General features: G+C 38.2%; 1 protein-coding gene across 6 annotated transcripts in view; it reads left to right on the top strand.

Annotated features, from left to right (window-relative positions):
* Positions 1-407: 407 nt before the first annotated feature.
* Positions 408-19101, top strand: part of FZD6 (frizzled class receptor 6) — a 40494-nt gene continuing 21800 nt past the window's right edge. The window contains exons 1-3 of one of the 6 annotated variants that reach the window (XM_066265904.1): positions 591-845; positions 1782-1828; positions 1986-2113. In XM_066265904.1, the coding sequence (XP_066122001.1) occupies positions 2033-2113 (81 nt within the window). In that variant the 5' untranslated portion in view covers positions 591-845; positions 1782-1828; positions 1986-2032. Of the gene's footprint in view, positions 486-590; positions 887-1781; positions 2114-19101 lie in introns of those variants that run through there. The other 5 variants (XM_066265903.1, XM_066265902.1, XM_066265905.1 and 2 more) reach the window with 5 other exon arrangements.

The raw sequence follows: 19101 nt of genomic DNA, 5'->3' as shown, positions 1-19101 counted from the left end.
AAAACAGAAACAGACACGGAGAACAGACTGATTGATGATTTGCCAGAGAGGAGGGGGTTTGGGGGGCTGGGTGAAAAAAGTGTTGGGATTATAGATGTAGAAATTAGTAGTTACATAACAGTCATGGGGATGTAAAGTACAGCATAGGGAATATAGTCAATATTATTGTAATAATTATGTAGAGTGCCAGGTGGATTACTGGAAATATTGGAGGGACCACTTTAAAGTATGATATATGATTGTCTATCCACAATGCTGTATGCCTGAAACTAATACAAAATAATATAGAATGTCAACTGTAATTAAAAAATAACGTTAAAAAAAAAAAAGGTGTTGGCTCCTGAAATCCACAATGAAGTGGGCCCTTTAAACTAAAGGAAGCTTTATGGGGTGGGGGGGAGGTATTACCAAGAACTTCAACAAATCCTTCTAGGCTGAACCCCTCTGGGCGGGACAGCGAGGCAGGACGCAGCCCTGTGCTTCAGGTACCGTAACAGACGGCAAGGTGGAGGGGACTTCCCCGTCCCTGAGACTAACCCCCACCCAACACCGTTCACCCCCTCCCAGCTCGGCAGGCCCGGGGCCAACCCAGTCCGGCGCTGCGCGGGCGGAGCTCGGGCGGAGGACCAGGCCCGGCACCGCCGCCGCCGCCGCCGCCGCCGCCACGAGCCCGGACCTGCCCGCGGACCTGGCGGCGCAGTCTCGCGGGATCGCTCAGCTCTCGCTCCCCGCTCGGCTCCCAGGCGGTGGAGTCCCGGACGTTCCCGCGAGCCGTCTCAGGTCGCGCGGGCATGGTGGGCTGGACGGGGACGGAGAGGGAGAGCTGCCTTCGTCCGTCGCCCGAGGTGAGGCTCCTCGGCCCCGGCTGGCCGGGCGGCCGCAGCAGGCGAGTCCCGGGGCGATCGGGCCGGGCCGGGCCGGGGCGCGCTCGGAGCCGCAGGTGCGGGGAAGGCGCGACGAGACGGGCCGCACCGGCCGAAGTTTCCGTGGAAGTTGGGGCCAGCTCCCGGATGGCGATGCCGGTCCCCGCGGCGCCAGGGACGCTGCCGCCCGGCTCCAGGCCTCGGGCAGGTGCTCGGTGCGGGGCGAGGTACCCTGCCCGGCGCTGGAAGCCTGGGCACGGTGTGTGTTTGGGGCGGGGGCGCGGTCGGCCATTCGAGGACCCACAGCCTTCCTCCCGCGGAGACTCCGTCGCCGTCCAGGGACAGAGCTGCCTATTCTCCCTTTCGGGGGCATCATTACTCCCCCGGCTCATAAAAACCAGTTTCGCTCCTCCGCAGGTGGAAATCATGGAAGCCTACTTTTAAAAAACAGAGCAGTATTCAATACCTGGAAGTCTGCCACAAGAACTGGCTCTTTTAGAGTCTAAATAATTTAAAAACTCTTTAGGTCTTCCAAGTATTTACCAGTTTTCTTGTAAGTAATAAGATGTCCAGCAGGGTCCCTAAGATTTTGCCATTATATTAATCCTTTTTAACGTACTCATGACGCTCCGCGTTACTTTTTTCCATCTCACTCATCCAGTGCCCCCTTCTCACTCTGTTCCGTAAGGCACAAACCTTCTCTCAGCGATTCCCTAGAGATGAGATTTCCTCTGTAAATGATATATATATAGTCTGGGCCAGGGCAGGGGGAAGAAAGAGTATCTCTCGATAAGATGGAATTTTCCGTCTTTTTCTGGTGTTAGTTACCTACGGTGAAAATCTTAGCTCTGCACTTGGACGCCCGCATTTGAGTTTATGACAAATGTTGCTGATACTTCCTCTTGGTTGTTTTTACAGTAATTGACCCGGAACTCATTTTCAGAAAAAGAGCTTCTTTCAAAATGGTAAAATAATGAAATGTGAAGTTTGCACGTTTTCTCTTTGGATGGAAATCTGAGAATGAAAAGAGCGATTGATTCAAGCCATGCGGTAAAAGCAGGAATTTGAAGAAAATGGAAATGTTTACATTTTTGTGGACGTGTGTTTTTCTACCCCTCATAGGAGGACACAGTCTTTTCACCTGTGAACCAATTACTGTTCCCAGATGTATGAAAATGGCCTACAACATGACATTTTTCCCTAATCTGATGGGTCATTATGACCAGAATACTGCTTCTGTAAAAATGGAGGTGAGTGGTTCTATATACCTTTACAGACAATTGTCTATGTTCTATTCTGGGATAAACTTTAAATGTGGCTTTTTTTTTTTTTTTTAAGACAGTAAGGGCTTCTTTCAGTTGTGTGCAAGTCATATTTGTAATTAATCCTTTTGAAGTTTAAATCCTGCTATGAATTTATACATTTGTGGCCCCTTTAGTGGATTTGCTTAATATCGTTTTATGTAACATATAGTCATGAATGATTTTGAAATATCTTGCAGCTGGCAAATACTTTGCTTTCCTGAATCAGTTATGGTAGTTCCCTTAATAATGTGAATTCTGAATAGTGTCTGAACTACATATACTTTCATAGGTAGTTGTAATGTTCACTTGGCAGTTTTCTGAAGCAAATCAACTATTGGAAGAATTTGGGATTGTAGTGCATTGCTAAAAAATGACTTTTTTTAGGTACTTAAATATTCTTTATAATACTTTTTAAAAGAAACCACATGTCAGGGGAGTAGCAGAGTGACACTCAAGGTTGCCTTAGGTGCCTCAGTTACCTGTCTCTGGTTTAAGGATATGCAGATTGCTAGGGTGGTGTAGGAAGAAGTTACCTATGGAGAAGCAGGGCCCTGCCCTTCTGTACAAATCGGTTAGGTTGATAAGTCTCATGAAGGAAAGGAGACAAGTGTTCCTGTAGTTTTTCTCCAGTGTTCAGGGATGTTGAAGGTTTTTTCCCCCCTTAGATTGTTGCTAAGAGATGAAACCCCTATAATTTTAGTGTAGCCACTACTTTAAAAACTGACTAGACTTAGTGTCACCCCAATAAATTCAGTAAAAAGGGAAAAAACTGACTAGACTTGATTTTGCAGCTTCAAATGTCTTCCATTGTTGTTTAGTTGAATAGTTATTGGACTACCTCATTGTAGACTCATGTCTAAAACAGGAGGGCTTTTATATACTAAGTCGGTGTACTTTAAAAGGGCAGTTCAAATTATTGTAATCTTTCCGTGGTCTTTCAAAGCAGTGCAAGATGTGATTTTGAACACTGAACAGATGATGCCATGATACTTTCACTGATTAATCAGAACTATTTTGATGGTTTAATCTGATTGAAATAAATTATGTGGTGGGGATACCTTCAAGAAATAATTACTCATTCACAGTTTCTCTGATGATAGTACGTTTTATAACTCATGTTTTACAGAGGTCTTAAAATTTTTAAAAATCTGGTTCTCTTTCTGTATTATAGCTACATATACTTTAAGTTTGACTAGTACCATCAACCTTATAAATATAGATCATTTAGAGTTCCTAGGGGAGAGATATATCTGCTAATAAATTCCTAAAATTGTAAGAAGATAAGAGCTAGCTTTGGTCCTACACATGTCTTTTTTAAACCAATTGTTTGTGTAAAAAAAAGGTTTTGTGGGGTTTTTTTGTTTGTTTGTTTTTGGGGTTTTTTTTGTATGTACTGAGCTCTTTTCCAGGTAATTTTGTGTCTGGGCATTATCAAGAAGTAATTTCTGTTCTTACCTCCTTTATTTGAGGATATCTTCATTATATAATCTTGTTTGTACACTAAGCTTCCTTACAGCCTTTACCATTAAGTTTTATTATATAAATCATACTTTAGTAGGTTTAAGGATATAAAAGAAGAAAGCCATACAGCATTAATTTAAGTATAGAGAAGAAAGGGAAACGGACAGGCAAAATACCAATCTGAGTCAGACTTTTAATCCCTGTATGTGCGGTTTTTTTGTTTTGTTTTGTTTTTGGTCTTGGTCTGTGCTTTTCTATTGCCCATCCTTATTTGTCCATAGCCAGTGGCATTCTCTTATTACCTGTATTGAATGTCCAAAATTCTACAATTTGAGAGTTATAAGTGACTGTAAATATGTAGAGCTTCTTAACCTCTTTTGTGCCATTGACCCCTTCACAGAATAAGAGAATGTTTTAAAATTTAAATAAAATGAGTAGGATTGCAAAGGAAACCAATTTTGTTGAAATATGTATATACTGCTCACAAAAATTAGAGGATATTTCAAAACAAATATGAAGCAATAAAAAAAAGATGCATTTGATTTTTTTTATTAAACAAGAACATCAGAAAAGCAAACGACAAATCAAAGAAAGTTGTTTGATTATGCAAATGAGACACAAGACGAACTTTTATTTCATTGGTGAAAATGCACTATACAAAAGGCTGAAAGTACTAGAGTATCTGCATGTCCCCTGGTCCCCTAATTTTTGTAAGCAGTATACTTTTTATAGCCCAAGTTAGGAACAACTGAATCCTTTATTGTATAGGTGAAGAAACTGAAGCCCAGAGAATTTATTGTTCCAGGTCTGAGTACTGTCTGATACAGTCTTCTCTGTCAACATGGACCATAATGACATCTGTTAACTTTTTTTACCTTTGACCTTAAGGGATAAAAAATATGTATATTTCCTAAGATTCAGAATATAATGTGTTAATTTAGTTTTTGCTGCTTCTTTGCAGATTTCATTTAGATAAAAATTAAACTGGGAGTTTTTTTTTGTGTGTGTGTGTTTTTTTAACCTTTATTTGGCTCTACCTTTTCTTCTCTCTCATCTGTGCCTTGCATACAAAGTCTCGTTAGAAAAAAATAAAATGTTTAGCCTTCAATTGCTTCTCTCTGTGGTACCAAAGTGGTTTTATTGAAACGCAGATCCATGCAATCCACTTTGGGATTAAATTCTTCACTATTTTCCTAAAGCTGGAAGAGTGTAGACCTGACTCGAGTGTGCCACCCATGTGACTCTCCATGTGGCACCCTGCCATCCTGTTCCACCTCCCACCTTGTCCCTTCTCGTGTACACACTCTGCTTCAGCCAGACCAGTCTGTTTGTAGAATTCAAATCCATATTATTCTCCTTCACTTCTGTACACATAGTGTTGTATCCACTGCCTCCTGGGCTCTCTCCCTACCCTTTTTCACCTGCTTAGTTTCTTCAGATCTCCATTAAAGCAACCTCTGTGCTTAGTGAAGCCTTCTTTCACCTTACTACCAAGCTTATTGACTCAGCTCATTCTTTATATTCTAACAGTGCTTAACACCGTATACGACTGTTCTCATAGTTATCCTGCTGAGTTGCCAATATTTACACGGCTCTCTCACTAGATTGCAAACTTGTTGCCCACCCAGTACAGTGCCTCTGAGCTTGGTAGATGTGCAATGAAGGCTGAATAAAGAAAATAGTGGTGTTTTCCTATCAGTGAAAAGAATTTTCCCTCAAATCGTGACGATCTACCTTTATCTTCGGCAGTGTCAAAAGTAAAACACATTCTAATTTTTTTTTTTGCACATTCTAATTTTTTTAGGTGATTTATATATCATCCACTTTCTGCCTGAGCCTAGTTCTAATAAAATATAGTGGTTGACATCCTCTATATTTTTTCCTGTATTAGCTTGACATGTGTGTTAGAATTTGTTTGTTTAAAGAATTTCATTTTTAAACATTTGCATTTATTTATATGAAGTGAAATAATTCATCTTGATTGGACCATTGTATTATAAACTATGTATCATATTTTTTTCAAATATTGTATTTTAGTACCTAAGTTTATAGTCCAGACAACAACTAAATTATTAACTGCATATATCTTGACTTTTACTTTTTAAAAACTGTTTTGTAGCTTCTCTAAAGAAGATTGGGTTTTACATTTCCAACCCAACTGCCTTTGGTTCCTGCTGATCCCTGTTGAATTTCTGTTGTTCACTATGAATCAGTGTAGGATCAGGGGCTGAAGAATTGTCTGATGTACTTTCTTAGCTTCCAGGAATTTCATATAATTCAAGAGATCAATCTCATTTCTTTTTTTTTTTTTTTGTCTTCCTTTTTTTTATTAAGTTTTTACATTTATTGTGTTAAAATGGATTCAAGTGTCCCATTCAATATAACACCCTCACCCCCAACAATGTACCCCCATTACACCCCTTTCCCTCCCTTCCCCCAATTCCTTCCCCCCAACTCTCCCCCCCCCTTTGCTCTGAGATTTGCTGTCCTGTTATCTCTGTGTGTTACGTATATATAATTTCACTAATCCCTTTACCTTCTTTGACCCCTTCCCCTCACCCCCCTTGCCTCTGATAGCTGTCCCTCTGCTCCTCATGACCCACCTCTGTCTCTATTCTGTTCCTCAGTATACCATGTTCATTAGATTCCTCATATGAGGGAGATCATATGATATTTGTCTTTCTCTGCCTGGCTTATTTCACTTAGCATAATAATCTCTAGGTCTATTCATGCCATCATAAAAGGTAAGATTTCCTTCTTTTTCATGGCTGCATAGTATTCCATTGTGTATATATACCACTGCTTTTTATATCCACTCGTCCACTGTTGGACACTTGGGCTGTTTCCTATTGTAAACAATGTTGCAGTAAACATAGGGATGCATATCTTCTTTTGAATTCGTGTTTAGGGATTCTTAGAATATATTCCTGAAAGTAGGATAGTTGGGTCAAAAGGCAGTTTCAAAATTAATTTTTTGAGGAAACAACATATTGTTTTCCGCAGTGGTTGCACCAGTCTGCATTCCCACCAGCATGCAGGAGGGTTCCCTTTTCTCTATGCCCTCACCAGCACTTGTTGTGTGTTGATTTATTAATGGTAGCCATTCTGACAGGTGAGAGAGGTGGTATCTCATTGTGGTTTTAATTTGCATTTCTTAATAATTAGTGATGTTGAGCATTTTTTCATATGCCTATTGGCCATCTGTATGTCCTTTTTGGAGAAGTGTCTATTCAATTCTTTTGCCCATTTTTTACCTTCCTGGTGTTGAGATTTAGAAATTATTTAGAAATTTTGGTTATTAACCCCTGATCAGACATACCAGCAAATATGTTCTCTCATTGTGTGGGTTGTCTTTTTGTTTTGTTAATGGTGTCTTTTTCTCTGCAGAAGCTTTTTAATTTGATATAGTCTCATTTGTTTATTTTGTCCTTTATTTCTCTCGTCTGTGGAGATATATTGGCAAAAATATTTCTACATGAGATAATGGAGAGTTTACTGTCTTTGTTTTCTTCCAAGATTTTTATGGTTTTGCGACTTACATTTATTTATGTCCTTTATCCACTTTGAGTTTGTTTTTATGAATGGTGTAAGTTGATAGTCTAGTTTCATTTTTTTTGCATGTACCTGTCCAATTTTCCCAACACCATTTATTAAAGAAACTGTGTTTACTCTACTGTATACTCTTACCTCCTTTGTCAAATATCAATTGTCCATAAAGGTGTGGGTTTATTTCTGGGTTCTCTGTTCTGTTCCATTGATCTGTATGCCTGTTCTTATGCTAATATACCAAGCTGTAATCTTAGTCTTCTTTTATGCCTTTGTTTTCATTTTGTATGATGGCTGTCCTGTTTTAGAGACCTTATAACATTTATGGTCATGGTGGGTCTGTGGTTATATGAAATGACTTAGAACAGTGGTTCTCACAGTTTAGTTCATAGAAAAAGTAGCATGTGAACGTGTTAGAAATGCGAGCTCATGGACCCCATCACAACCTACTGAATCATGATCTATGAAGATAAAGCCCAGGAAACTGTATTTTAACAAGCTGTTCAGGTGCTTCTTAGGAATGTTAAATTTTGAAACCCACTGTCTTAGAGCAGGGAATGCAAACTTTTTCCATAAAAATGCAAAAATAAATGTTTTGACTTTGCAAACCATGCAGTCTCGGTCACACTGCAATTGCACAAAAAGCAGCCGTAGACAATATGTAAACAAATGAGTGTAGTTGTCTTTCAATAAAACTTTATTTACAGAAACAGGCGGTGGACCTTTTTTTGGCCCACATTCTGTAGTTTGCTAAACCTGGTTTAAAGTACTTGAAAGTATTCTTAAGGATGATACATGTATAGCATGTATAAATAACGATTATTGTATATTCTTATTAATGTTACCTGAGTAATGTGGTACTTACTTTACACAGAAATTTTTAAAAGTCAAATTTGTGATAAAAGGATCCGACTGGAATATCCTGGTTTTTTAGTTTTGTTTCAAAACTTACTTGAAATCAGGGACTTTGGTTATTTCCTTATTTTATTAACTGAAGCTAAATTCATTTGTATTAGAGTTAATTTCCAATTCTGAAGAGTAACTTGGCTTCTTAAAAAGAACGTTGTACAGTCTGATTCTCCAGGTGGAAAAACAAAGGGCTGCTGATTTTCCATTGTGTTCCTTTTTGTTTCATATCTAGAGCATTGTTTCTCAAATTGTTAGGCTCCTGTCCCTTGAGAGACTGATTTTATCCAAAAAGAACTGAGGCTGATTTGGGGAAAATGGAAACAGGAATATTTATTTTTCTTTTTGAATTGCCTTCATTGAGGTCTAGGCAAAAGCAGAGTCATGTATTATGTTTGGAACAGCATGTGGTCATTCCACTTTTGAAAAGTCTAAAGGGAAGTGAGCCAAAGGGAAAAAAAACACAAGCCCTTTCCTTTCCACCTGTTCATATGCACTACCGAAATGTCTCTATTCAATTAAAAATAAAGGGATGGAGAAACACTGTATAAACAAACTTAAGAAAAAAAAATCTATTTCTTTTGGGCAGTGGTTTTTAAACAGTTTCATTTTTCTGCTTGTAGAAGAGTCTAGCGGGCCCTTTCCTTTCCTCCTTTACTACTTGTATACCCCCCCCCCCCCAGATAGGAGAGTGTTTAGTGTGACCTCTTTAGTTTTCAGGGAAGGCTTTCTGAGGTAGCTGTAACTATTGTGAAAGTAAGCTATTGTCATTTAAAATGAAATAGATACTGAAGTGTTCTCAGTCCGTGGTGTGCGCAATGGCTGCTGGGTTTTTTTTGTAGAATCTACAAGCGTACTTTCTTTGTAATGTTGTGTTTGCAGTAGTAGGAAAAGTACAGTGACCACTTCTGAGTCTGCAGAATCAAGATTAGACCTGTATCTGAACAGTGGACAATATTCTCAGAGGCTCTGCTGATAGGCACCAGGTTGCTACAGAGCCATTCCCTGATATTCTGGGTCCAGGACATTATTAGTTACACCCTCAGAAGAGCCTGGCCACAAAGGGACGTGGCTCTCTCAGGCCGTGGAGCGACTGTTGTGTTTATTTCCTATCCTTCGGGTTGTGGCACGTAGATAATGAGGCCTTCTTACCCTAGTTTGTATATTTTTCATGTATTCATTAATGTTTATTGAATGTGTAGCTTCTCCAGAGTTAGTGTTTCAAGTTACAGATTTTAAATGAAAAAACTGACACTTAGGTAGACAGATACTTTTTTTTTGTAATGCCAATTACTGTGTATATTTGTCTAATTTCCAAAGAAAAGCTCTTTTAGATAAATAATTAAAAATTTATAATGCTCTCTGGTAAGAAATAATTTTAAAACAGTAGCTTTTCCACATGGAAATAATGGAAATTTTTGCTTTCTATTCTTCTCTTGTATGCCAGGCTCCACTTTGCATTGTTAAAGCAGCTGACTTGCCTGAGAGTGGTCACATTCATGAAAATAAGTTGCAGAGTTTTTACCACTTTATTATATGGTAGCCTGTTAATATTCTCAAGGGATTTACTTTAAGAGCCTAGTTATTTCTTTTACAGTATATATTCTGTGAGTGTGAACTCTTATGGACCCCTTTAGACCATTAACAAGTCTGTCGTCCAGCTAAGGCTCGTCACTTCTTTTCACCAAACGTTCTATTTTAATAGCCATCACTAGAAGTTTCTCTTTTTGGTGTCATTTTAGAGTAAGAAATAAAGTTTTTAATACTTCTGTGAGAGTTACTGAATATGCCACCATGAGTAGAAAGCATAAACTCTGAAGTAAGAGTTAAATGCTTTGCATTCACTTGATCTTGTTCTCTGATAAAGTAGTGTGCTTTATCAGTACCCAATGGGGTACTGATTCATGCCTCAGAGAAGTGACAAATGTTTATGTATCCTGTGCCTTCAGCACTGAAGGAGGCAAGGCATAGCCAGGACACTGCTGCAGAACCAGTCTGCTTAGGCTTAGCTTTATATATTATTAAAACATCAAAATATCTTTCTTCTTTTGATCCCTCTCCATAAAAATTCTAACCCAGGCGTTCTCTATAGGATCTTACAGTGCCACAAACCCTAGCTCCATATTATGGTTCCTTCTATTACCATGTCATGATAGTGTGGAGAAGTAGTTGGTATGTTTTAAGGAAAAGGTGATAGTATGGCAGAAGTAGGCATTTTGAGCATGTGAGTAATGTGCTCACACTTCTTTCCCATGCTTTTAATTCTGCTCAGGCTACTTGAAGATGGAATGCTATTTGAATACACCTGGTATCATAGTGGTTGAGTAAAATAACACTCCATTCATGAGAGGTAGCTTGGGTTGATTACTCTAGATATCCATAGTTGGGTCCAGTCTGTACAAGGAAGTATGTATATTAGCAAAACCAGGGTGGAAGTTAATCTTCTCACTGGCACGTATCTATGACCTCATCAGCTTTATGTCCTAAATATAATGGGCCAGTATAATGTCCTGTCAAACAGTGACATGGTTAGAGCCTCTGACAATGAAACAAGCCCAGAGCTGAAGAGCTGCTGTTCCTAGAAGGCTTTGCTTCTCCTCGGAAGTGCATCAGAATCACAGGAAGGGTTTGTTAGGCGCACATCATTGCCTTGCCCCCAGATTCCTGAATCCGGCATGGGCTGGAGCATTTGCATTTCCAGCAAGTTCCCAGGGTCTGCTGCTGCTGCTGGTGCTGCTGCTGCTGATTCACCCTGTGAGAGCCACTGCTCTAGGGCAAGTTGGTAAAAAGGTGCTGCTGTCCCTGCAGATGAAAGGAAATGGCTTTTAGAGAAAAAAAAGCATTGGTCAGTCTAGAGCTGCATATGACATATGAGGATTGTACTGACTTACTATAGTAAAGAGATCACATCTGAAAAAACACCTTACCCATCTGATTAAGGTGGATTAAGACAATCTATTAATAACTTATCCAGTTGTGCTGGAGAATTAAAATGGGCAGATGCTAAGAGTCACTACTCCTGAATATGGTTTTGATGGTGTTACTAATCTGTAAAGGTCCCCTGGTCTGCAATGGTGTTTTGCTTTTCTGTCATGATAAAGGGAAACCGCCCATGGTTTTTGTGTGGCCCCTTCTACCACAGTGTTTATCCACAGTAGTGATTGTGCTCTTGCTAAACTCGGTATTGACACAAAGGGACGTGGGAAATTACAGTGGGATGGTTTTGAGATCCCAACCAGCCCCTCTCAAAAGCCCATTTATCATCTAACTTCCAAAAAGCCTGATTCCTGAAGCTAGTGCATTGGATCTAGAATTAATATATCCAAGTCACTGTAACTAAACCCCATCTAAAATTGTGATCTTTCTTCCCTAATCCATCATCCTCTGATACAACACCAATGAATAGTGTTTTATAAGTAATGTATATAATCCTTGTTCCAGATTTTATTTTGATTTGACCCTTCCAGGGCATGCTGGGATAGAACTGTACTTATAAGCTGAGACGTTGAAGAGTAGTGGGGATCGGGTATGAGGCTATTTATTTTTTTCTTACAAAGGAAATCTTTCAGATAAGGAATGTTTGCCTCAGTAAGACATGGGATATGTGTCTGCTCTGACAGCTTTGGGTTCAGAGCACTGTGTGAGGATTCTACAGTCTTGTCATGTATCCACACTTCAGATCTTGGGATCCCACTGTTTCCTTATCAAAATATCGCTAGATTTCTTATGGTACAATTTGGCAATCTGCAGGATCAAGCTGCATTTGGTTTTTTTAACTTCTTAAGCATTAAGTCATTTTAATCCTTATGTTTCACTCCACACCTTGAGCCAAGATTTTTGGAATGCCAGTTTGTCACTCTTCCTGAGCCAGACAGTGCCACTAGAGCACTCACCTCCGCCCACGATCCTTGAAAGCTCGTGCTCTTCATACTGCTTTCTGTTTTTCTGGCAGCAGCCACTGAGCCTTGCTTTCCCTGGGCATGTCAATCTCAGACGTTCCTGGAATCTAAAGGATTACAAAGATAACAGTCAGTTGTTTTTCTGTGTACCATGGGCTGCCAGAGTTCGTCTCTAAGCAGCACTGACAGAATATTCACTGCTTTCAGCCCCAGTTAGGCTAGAAAACCAGTTCTAGAATTCCCAAATGAATAGATATGGGATAGCTTATCAAATCATTGGGAGCAGCCTGAAGAACCAGGTTCAGAATATAGGAAAGAGCAAAAGGAACCAGGACACAAAGATCATGTTATAGGATCAGTCTGTCCCCAATGTCAATTCCATTGTCCCTGGACATTTATTTTTACACTGGGCATTATTGACCCCATTGCAGTTGCCTCAAGTAATCTGACTATATCTGTTCTTTTGTACAACCATCTCCCCAAATATTACAATGCCTGGAGCATCCAAATGGCCAAGCTGCTTTCATTATCAGATTGCTTCCCTGCATTATCCCTCCTTTAGCTTCTGTAGCATCCCACCTACTTTGGATTTCCCAAAAATGACTGCTGGGTGGACAGAAATGATAGATGTTCACTCCAGAGCGCAGTACAAGACAGAGTTACTTATCAAGGAGAAAATTTCATTGTAATACCTATAGTTGTTTTGAAACATGTCCAGCCTTGCTACTCAAGTCTTTGTTATCTTCTTCATAACCTTTTTGAGCCATAAAGTGTTCTTAGAGAACATCTGTTGGGGTATCACTCTCATTTTACTAATGGATGCTCTGAGACTCAAAGACAGAAAATTATCTGCCAGTGATGGCACCGGTACTTAATGACAGAGCTAGAACCAGAATTACAATGCTGGCATTATTTCTGATAGAGAATTATATAAAATGTTCCACTTATTTTGGTTCTCATTGTCTATTTATCATAGTTTGGTGCTGGCTAGTTCAGAATGTCTTAATTGTCCTGTTCCTCCTCATCCCTCCTAGTACTAATGGTTAACTACCACAGGTCTTTAAAGGAGCCTACTTTTTATTTCTCTGAGCATTAGAACTGTATTCAACAGGACTATTTTAATAGTTATTGAATGGTAGAATCTCAAAAGCATTATTGATATCTTATGTTGTTAGTTAACTGGGTGAGTTCCCGAGCCTTCTTTGGGAATGGAATTTGAAAAGGAAAAATTCACGAACAAGGCCGTGAAGGCACTGGGTTACTGAGAGTTGAAGAAGGTGTCACTAAGGGGGAAGGAGAACAGACTTCATGAAGAGACTAGGAATTTACACTCTGTTCAGTTTATGGGTTTGCACAGTACTTATTCTGCTAAGTACTAGTTTAACAATCTGATTGAATTCTGAATATAAGATTAAGGACATAAAGACCACAATGAGCCAAGTGAGTAGACTTTTTATCTCAAAGTTTGACTCCTGAGAATGATACTCAGGACATTTTGTGGAAGGGCATGAAGATTCCAATCAAGATATTTTCACTTCAAAAGCTTAGGGAAATATGCTCGTTTGGTGTATGTTTTTAACCAGTTGCAATGAACTCAATAATGTACTGACTACCCATTATTTAAAGTGCTATCTGTTCTAAAATTATTTGTTCCGAAAGTACCCACTCCAGGAGGTACATACATCATCTTGGAATGTTTTAAATATAACTTCTGGTTTTAGAGTCTTTGAGTATGTGTCCTATTATGAATATTTGTTGTTTTTTCAGAATGAAGAGTTTTGTTTCATATAGAAGATTCCCAAGCCTCTTATGGTATCTTTTCCCCCCATTTATTCTTGTTGGCATCATAACTATCTTGTGCTTTGGGGAATGGTGATTTTCAGGGAATGATGGGTGACAGCATTGTGTCAGGGTTAAAGAGGACATACTCTGGAGTTATAAGGACCCAGGTTCACATCCTGATTGCCACTTACTATACATGTGACTCTTTACCTGTTAGAGTCTTAGTTTCCTCGTCTGCAAGATGAGGCTAAGAACACCTGTCTCACAGGATTGTTGTACAAAGAATTGGTATGAAAAAGCACAGTGCCTAGCTGATGGTAAGTGCTAAAAAAAACCCCAAAGCTCTGATTTATTATCAGTAGCTATGGAAGTGGTAAAAGTAGCATTAGATCAAGGCACTTAAATTCTAATTCAGACTAGATTTGGGAATTTCAGTAAGAAATTGAATTGCCTTTTCTCACTGTAATTGGAGGGTTTGAACGAGGTCATCAGTTTCAAACCCTGATCTCCAGAGGTGCTTTGAGGTCACTGGTAGGGAAGGAGAGCAACAAGAGATGTCTGAGAGCGAGGGCTTCCTCTTCAGCCGGAGCAGCTGTGCTTTCATTTATTAAATATATCAGACTCTTTTAACCTCTTTTTAAAGAGAATATCCCTGGTGAACACACAGTATACAATAGAATACAAAGATGTGTTGTAGAATTGGGTACCCGAAACCTATAATTATGTTAACCAGTGTCACCCCAATAAATTCAATAAAATAAAATAAATATCCCTTGGCAACTCTCTACCTCTCTCTCTGAAAATGATAGACTTTAAAATCCCCCCAGATCCATCCCAAGTCAAAAATTCTTCATGTCTATTAGTTTGCTACAGACCTTGCAAGTTCATGGCCCACAGTGGATCTGACCTGAAGACATTTTGTTTAAGAGTATTTAAAATCTTTACATTAAAGTGATAAGATTTCTGTTTGACAACATGTCTTGAGCTTCCTGTCTTTAAAAAAAAATTCAGTTGCTTAGGATAAAGAATGAAATAAGTCTCGTTACCCACAGATTTTTCCCTGGTATAAGTTTATCTGGGCATTTCACAGAATGACAAAATAAAATATAAATGTTGTGATTTGGAAAAAACAAAATTGAAGTGACAAAATTAAGAATTTTGGAGATTTCACATAGAAATACAGATTTTGTTTTCTTTGAAAATTGATACATCTGACAATTCTGGGCCCACATTCCGAAATAACATCTGATAGAGTTGATTGAGTAGCATCTGCTTCCCAACTGCTTGCTCCCTGTTGTCTTGTACCCCTTGAATTTACCTGCCTAGACTCGGAAGTTATTTATCTTTCAACATCTGATTTATTCTCTGCAGTCTAGGTGAATATTATAACATTGAATCAACCAATGTCAGCACTTTGGAAGAATTAGACAAAGGATGTGACTTGCCATGTTTTCCCTGTAAGAAAATTATTTAATACAGAAAAACTACACATGTTCCTTATATTTGACTGCCCTTAAGCTGGACAATTTTAGGAACTAGGCTTATTTGGGACAGCAAACAAAGAAGTAAATACTACCAGTTACCCAAGCCTCCCCTTCTCCACCTCTGTCCAGGGGGAGGATGCTCACACAGTCTGGGAACCCCTCCACCCCACTCAGGAGAGAGAAAATTGAGAAGGTACTCTGCTCTCTGCTCTCCAACAAGCTATTGTGAGGCAAAGGGTCAGGTCTCAACATCGTTCAAGTAAAGGAGAAGAGTGTATACCAACTGTGGCAGCCGGGTCTTTGCTCAGTCACTTTGCCCCATCGGGACAAGGTGAACTCTCCACTGGGTCAATGTCCTGTAAAGTTGGTGACCTCCAATAGTTAGATGTGAGTTCTGTATGTTTCCTTTCAATCAGACTTACTAATTTTAGTGTCGTCACATCTCATGGTTTGTTTTTTTGTTTTTTATGGGTTTTTTTTTTTTTTTTTTGGTCTGTTTGACCTTACATTTAGTAAGAAATATGCATTGACATTCCTCATTCCGATAATGGATTTATCCATTCCTCCTTGTAGTTTTATTGCTTTTTACTTTATATATTTTATTAGTTTCATACAGTGTTCAGCAATGCATTTTAAAGTAAATTTGTGGCAGTTTATTCAAAATCTGAATGTTTTATGGCAGGAGAGTAGGTTAAACTGCTAAATGTGGAAGTCCTTATTCTTTCTTTTTAATCTTTCAAAAAAAATTTCAAGTTTATAGTTCATTGTTAAGACCTGTTGTGTTTTTTTTTTCTGTAGCTGTAGATTTTTCTTTTTTCTATAAACTTTTTCATTTCAGTGGTATTTGGAGAGGAAGGAGATGTTAGCATTAAGCTCACTGCATTTACCTTGAATCATAATTTACATCTTCTCTTTCTCTATATATGTTCTCTTCGGGTAATTTAATTCTTTTAATGACCGTTTTTAAAATGATGACTTTCAAATCTTCTCACAAAAATTAGGGGATCAGGGAACATGCAGATACTCTAGTACTTTCAGCCTTTTGTATAGTACATTTTCACCGATGAAATAAAAGTTGGTTTTGCATTCATTTGCATAATTGAACAACTTTCTTTTACATGTTATTTGCTTTTCTGATGTTCTTGTTTAATAAAACCAAATGCTTTTTTTTATCGTTTCATATTCATTTTGAAATATCCCCTAATTTTTATGAGCAGTATATATCCTTAACCTAAATCTTTCACCTGCATAGCTCTCTTTATTTTTAACTGCCTACTAGTAGCTATCCACACTCAAATGTCCCATGGCCACTTTAAATTGTCCATCAATAGGTGAATGGATAAACAAGTTATGGTTTAGCCAAATAATGGATAGTACTCAGCAGCCAAAAAGAATGAACTCTTGATACATGGATCAACATGAATGAATCTCAAAATAATGATGCTATATGAAAGAATTCCAGACAAAAAAAGAATTACATACTGTGTGATTCTATTCATGCTAAAATTCTAGGAAATACCACTCCATAATGACAGAAAAGCCAGTGATTGCCAAGGGTAGGAGGTTCCTGGGGTAGCAGGGGATGTAAGAGGAGAGATAAAAGGGCAAGAAGAAGCTCTTGGTGACGACGGATTTATTTATGACCTTGGTTGTGATAATGCTTCAGAACCCATCAGCTTCTACACTTTATACATGTTCAGTTTATTGGATATTATTTTTACCTGGATAAAGCTGAACAAACCCCTCAATATTAAAGGTTTTTAACAGAAGAACAGCAGTGCCTGCCCACCCTTTGCCCTTCTCACCGCTGCAGTCTTCCCCCCAAAGGAAGCTACTTTGAATGCACGCTATGTAGCAAGAAATATTAATTTTTTGAATAATATATTTCATCCAACATCATTTTGTTATAACATTGATGAAATGCTGTAGTAACCTGATTCTTGTTTATATCAATTAGCATGTGGTAAAAATTGATTTTACATCATTTCACAGGCCTAGACAACATTAACTGAGGACTTACTGTACTCCAACTAATATGCTTAGTTATTTAATCATCAGTTCAGAACTTCATATACACAGTATCTGTTTATTCTTTTATATTATGGTAATTGATAGGTTTCAGGTGTATGTACAATTCTATAATAATACATCATTTGTGTATTGTAGGCCTGTATATTGAGAGACCACCCCAAGTCAAGTCTCCTTGCATCACCATTTATCCACCTTTCACCCTCTTCTCCTTCCCTCCCTACGCCGCTGTCAGTAATTACCACGCTATGGTCTGTGTCTATGAGGCTTTTTTTATTTCTTTTGCTTAATCCCTTCACCTTTTTCACCCAGCCTTCCAGTAACCCTCCTGTCTGGCAATTGTCAGTCTGTTCTCTGTATTTATGAGTCTATCTCTGTTTTATTTGTTAGTTTATTTTGTTCATTAGATTTCACACATAAGTGAAATTATAAAGTGTCTCTCTCTGACCGATTTTACTTAGCATAATACTCTCTAGGTCTATGCATGCTGTCACAAAAGGTAAGATTTCCTTCTTTTTATTGCTGAGTAGTATTCTATTATGTAAATGTTCCACAGTTTTTTTATCCACTCATCTACTGATAGACACTTGGGCTGCTTCCAAATCTTGGCTACTGTAAATAATGCTGCACTGAACACAAGGGTGCATATATTCTTTTGAAGTAGTGTTTTGGTTTTCTTTGGATCTATTCCCAGAAATGGAATCGCTGGATCATAAGGCAGTTCCATTTTTAATTTTTGGAGGTAACTGCATACTGCTTTCCACAGTGGCTGCAGCAATCTCATTCCCACCACCAGTGCATGACGGTTCCTTTTTCTGTACATTCTCACCAACAATTGTTTGTTGACTTATTAATGACAGCCATTCTGACAGGTATGAAGTGATAAGTCGTGGTTTTAATTATATTTCTCTCATGATTAGTGATGTTGAGCATCTTTTCATATATCTGTTGGCTATCTTCCATGTCCTTTTTGGAAAAGCATCTATTCAGATATTTCGTTCATTCTTTAATTGGATTGTATTTATATTTTTGGTGTTGAGTTTTATAAGTTACTTAAAATTTTTGGATATTTAGCCCTTATCAGATGTATCACTGGTGAATATATTCTCCCATTCACTGGGTGATCTTTTCATTTTGTTAATGCTTTCCTTTGCTGTGCAAAAACTTTTTAGTTTGATGTAATCCCATTGGTTCATTTTTCCCTTTGTTTCCTGGTTCCATATCAGAAAAAAATATTGCTACAAGAAATTTCTAAGATTTTACTGCCAAATTTTCTAGGATTTTATGGTTTAACATTTAAGTCTTTAATACACTTTGAGTTTATTCTTGTGTATGCTGTAAGAAGGTGCTCTAGTTTCATTTTTTTGCATATATCCAATTTTCCCAACACTATTTTTTGAATAGACTATCTTTACCTCATTGTATGTTTTTGCTTTCTTCATCAAATATTAATTGACTATAAAGGTGTGGGTTAATTTTTGGACTCTATTCTGTTTCATTGATCTACAGAATATGTCTGTTTTTATGCCAATACCATGCTGTTTTAATCACTATGGCTTTGTAGTATAGTTTGATGTCAGGTAGACTGATTTCTCCCACTTTTTTTTTTCAAGCTTATTTTAGCTATTCGGGGCCTTTTCTGGTTCCATATAAACTTTTGGAATATTTTTCTAGTTCTGTGAAACATGCCATTGATATCTTGATAGGTATTTTATTGAATATATATATTGCTGTAGGTAGTATGGACATTTTAATGATGTTAATGCTTCCTATCCATGAATTTGATATATGCTTCCACTTATTTGTATCTTCTTTAGTGTCTTACAGT

Source organism: Saccopteryx bilineata, chromosome 3 (assembly GCF_036850765.1).
Source record: "Saccopteryx bilineata isolate mSacBil1 chromosome 3, mSacBil1_pri_phased_curated, whole genome shotgun sequence".
Classification (NCBI taxonomy): Eukaryota; Metazoa; Chordata; class Mammalia; order Chiroptera; family Emballonuridae; genus Saccopteryx; species Saccopteryx bilineata.
Note: the sequence above shows the minus strand (reverse complement) of the source record. Positions and strands in the feature narration are given on the sequence as shown.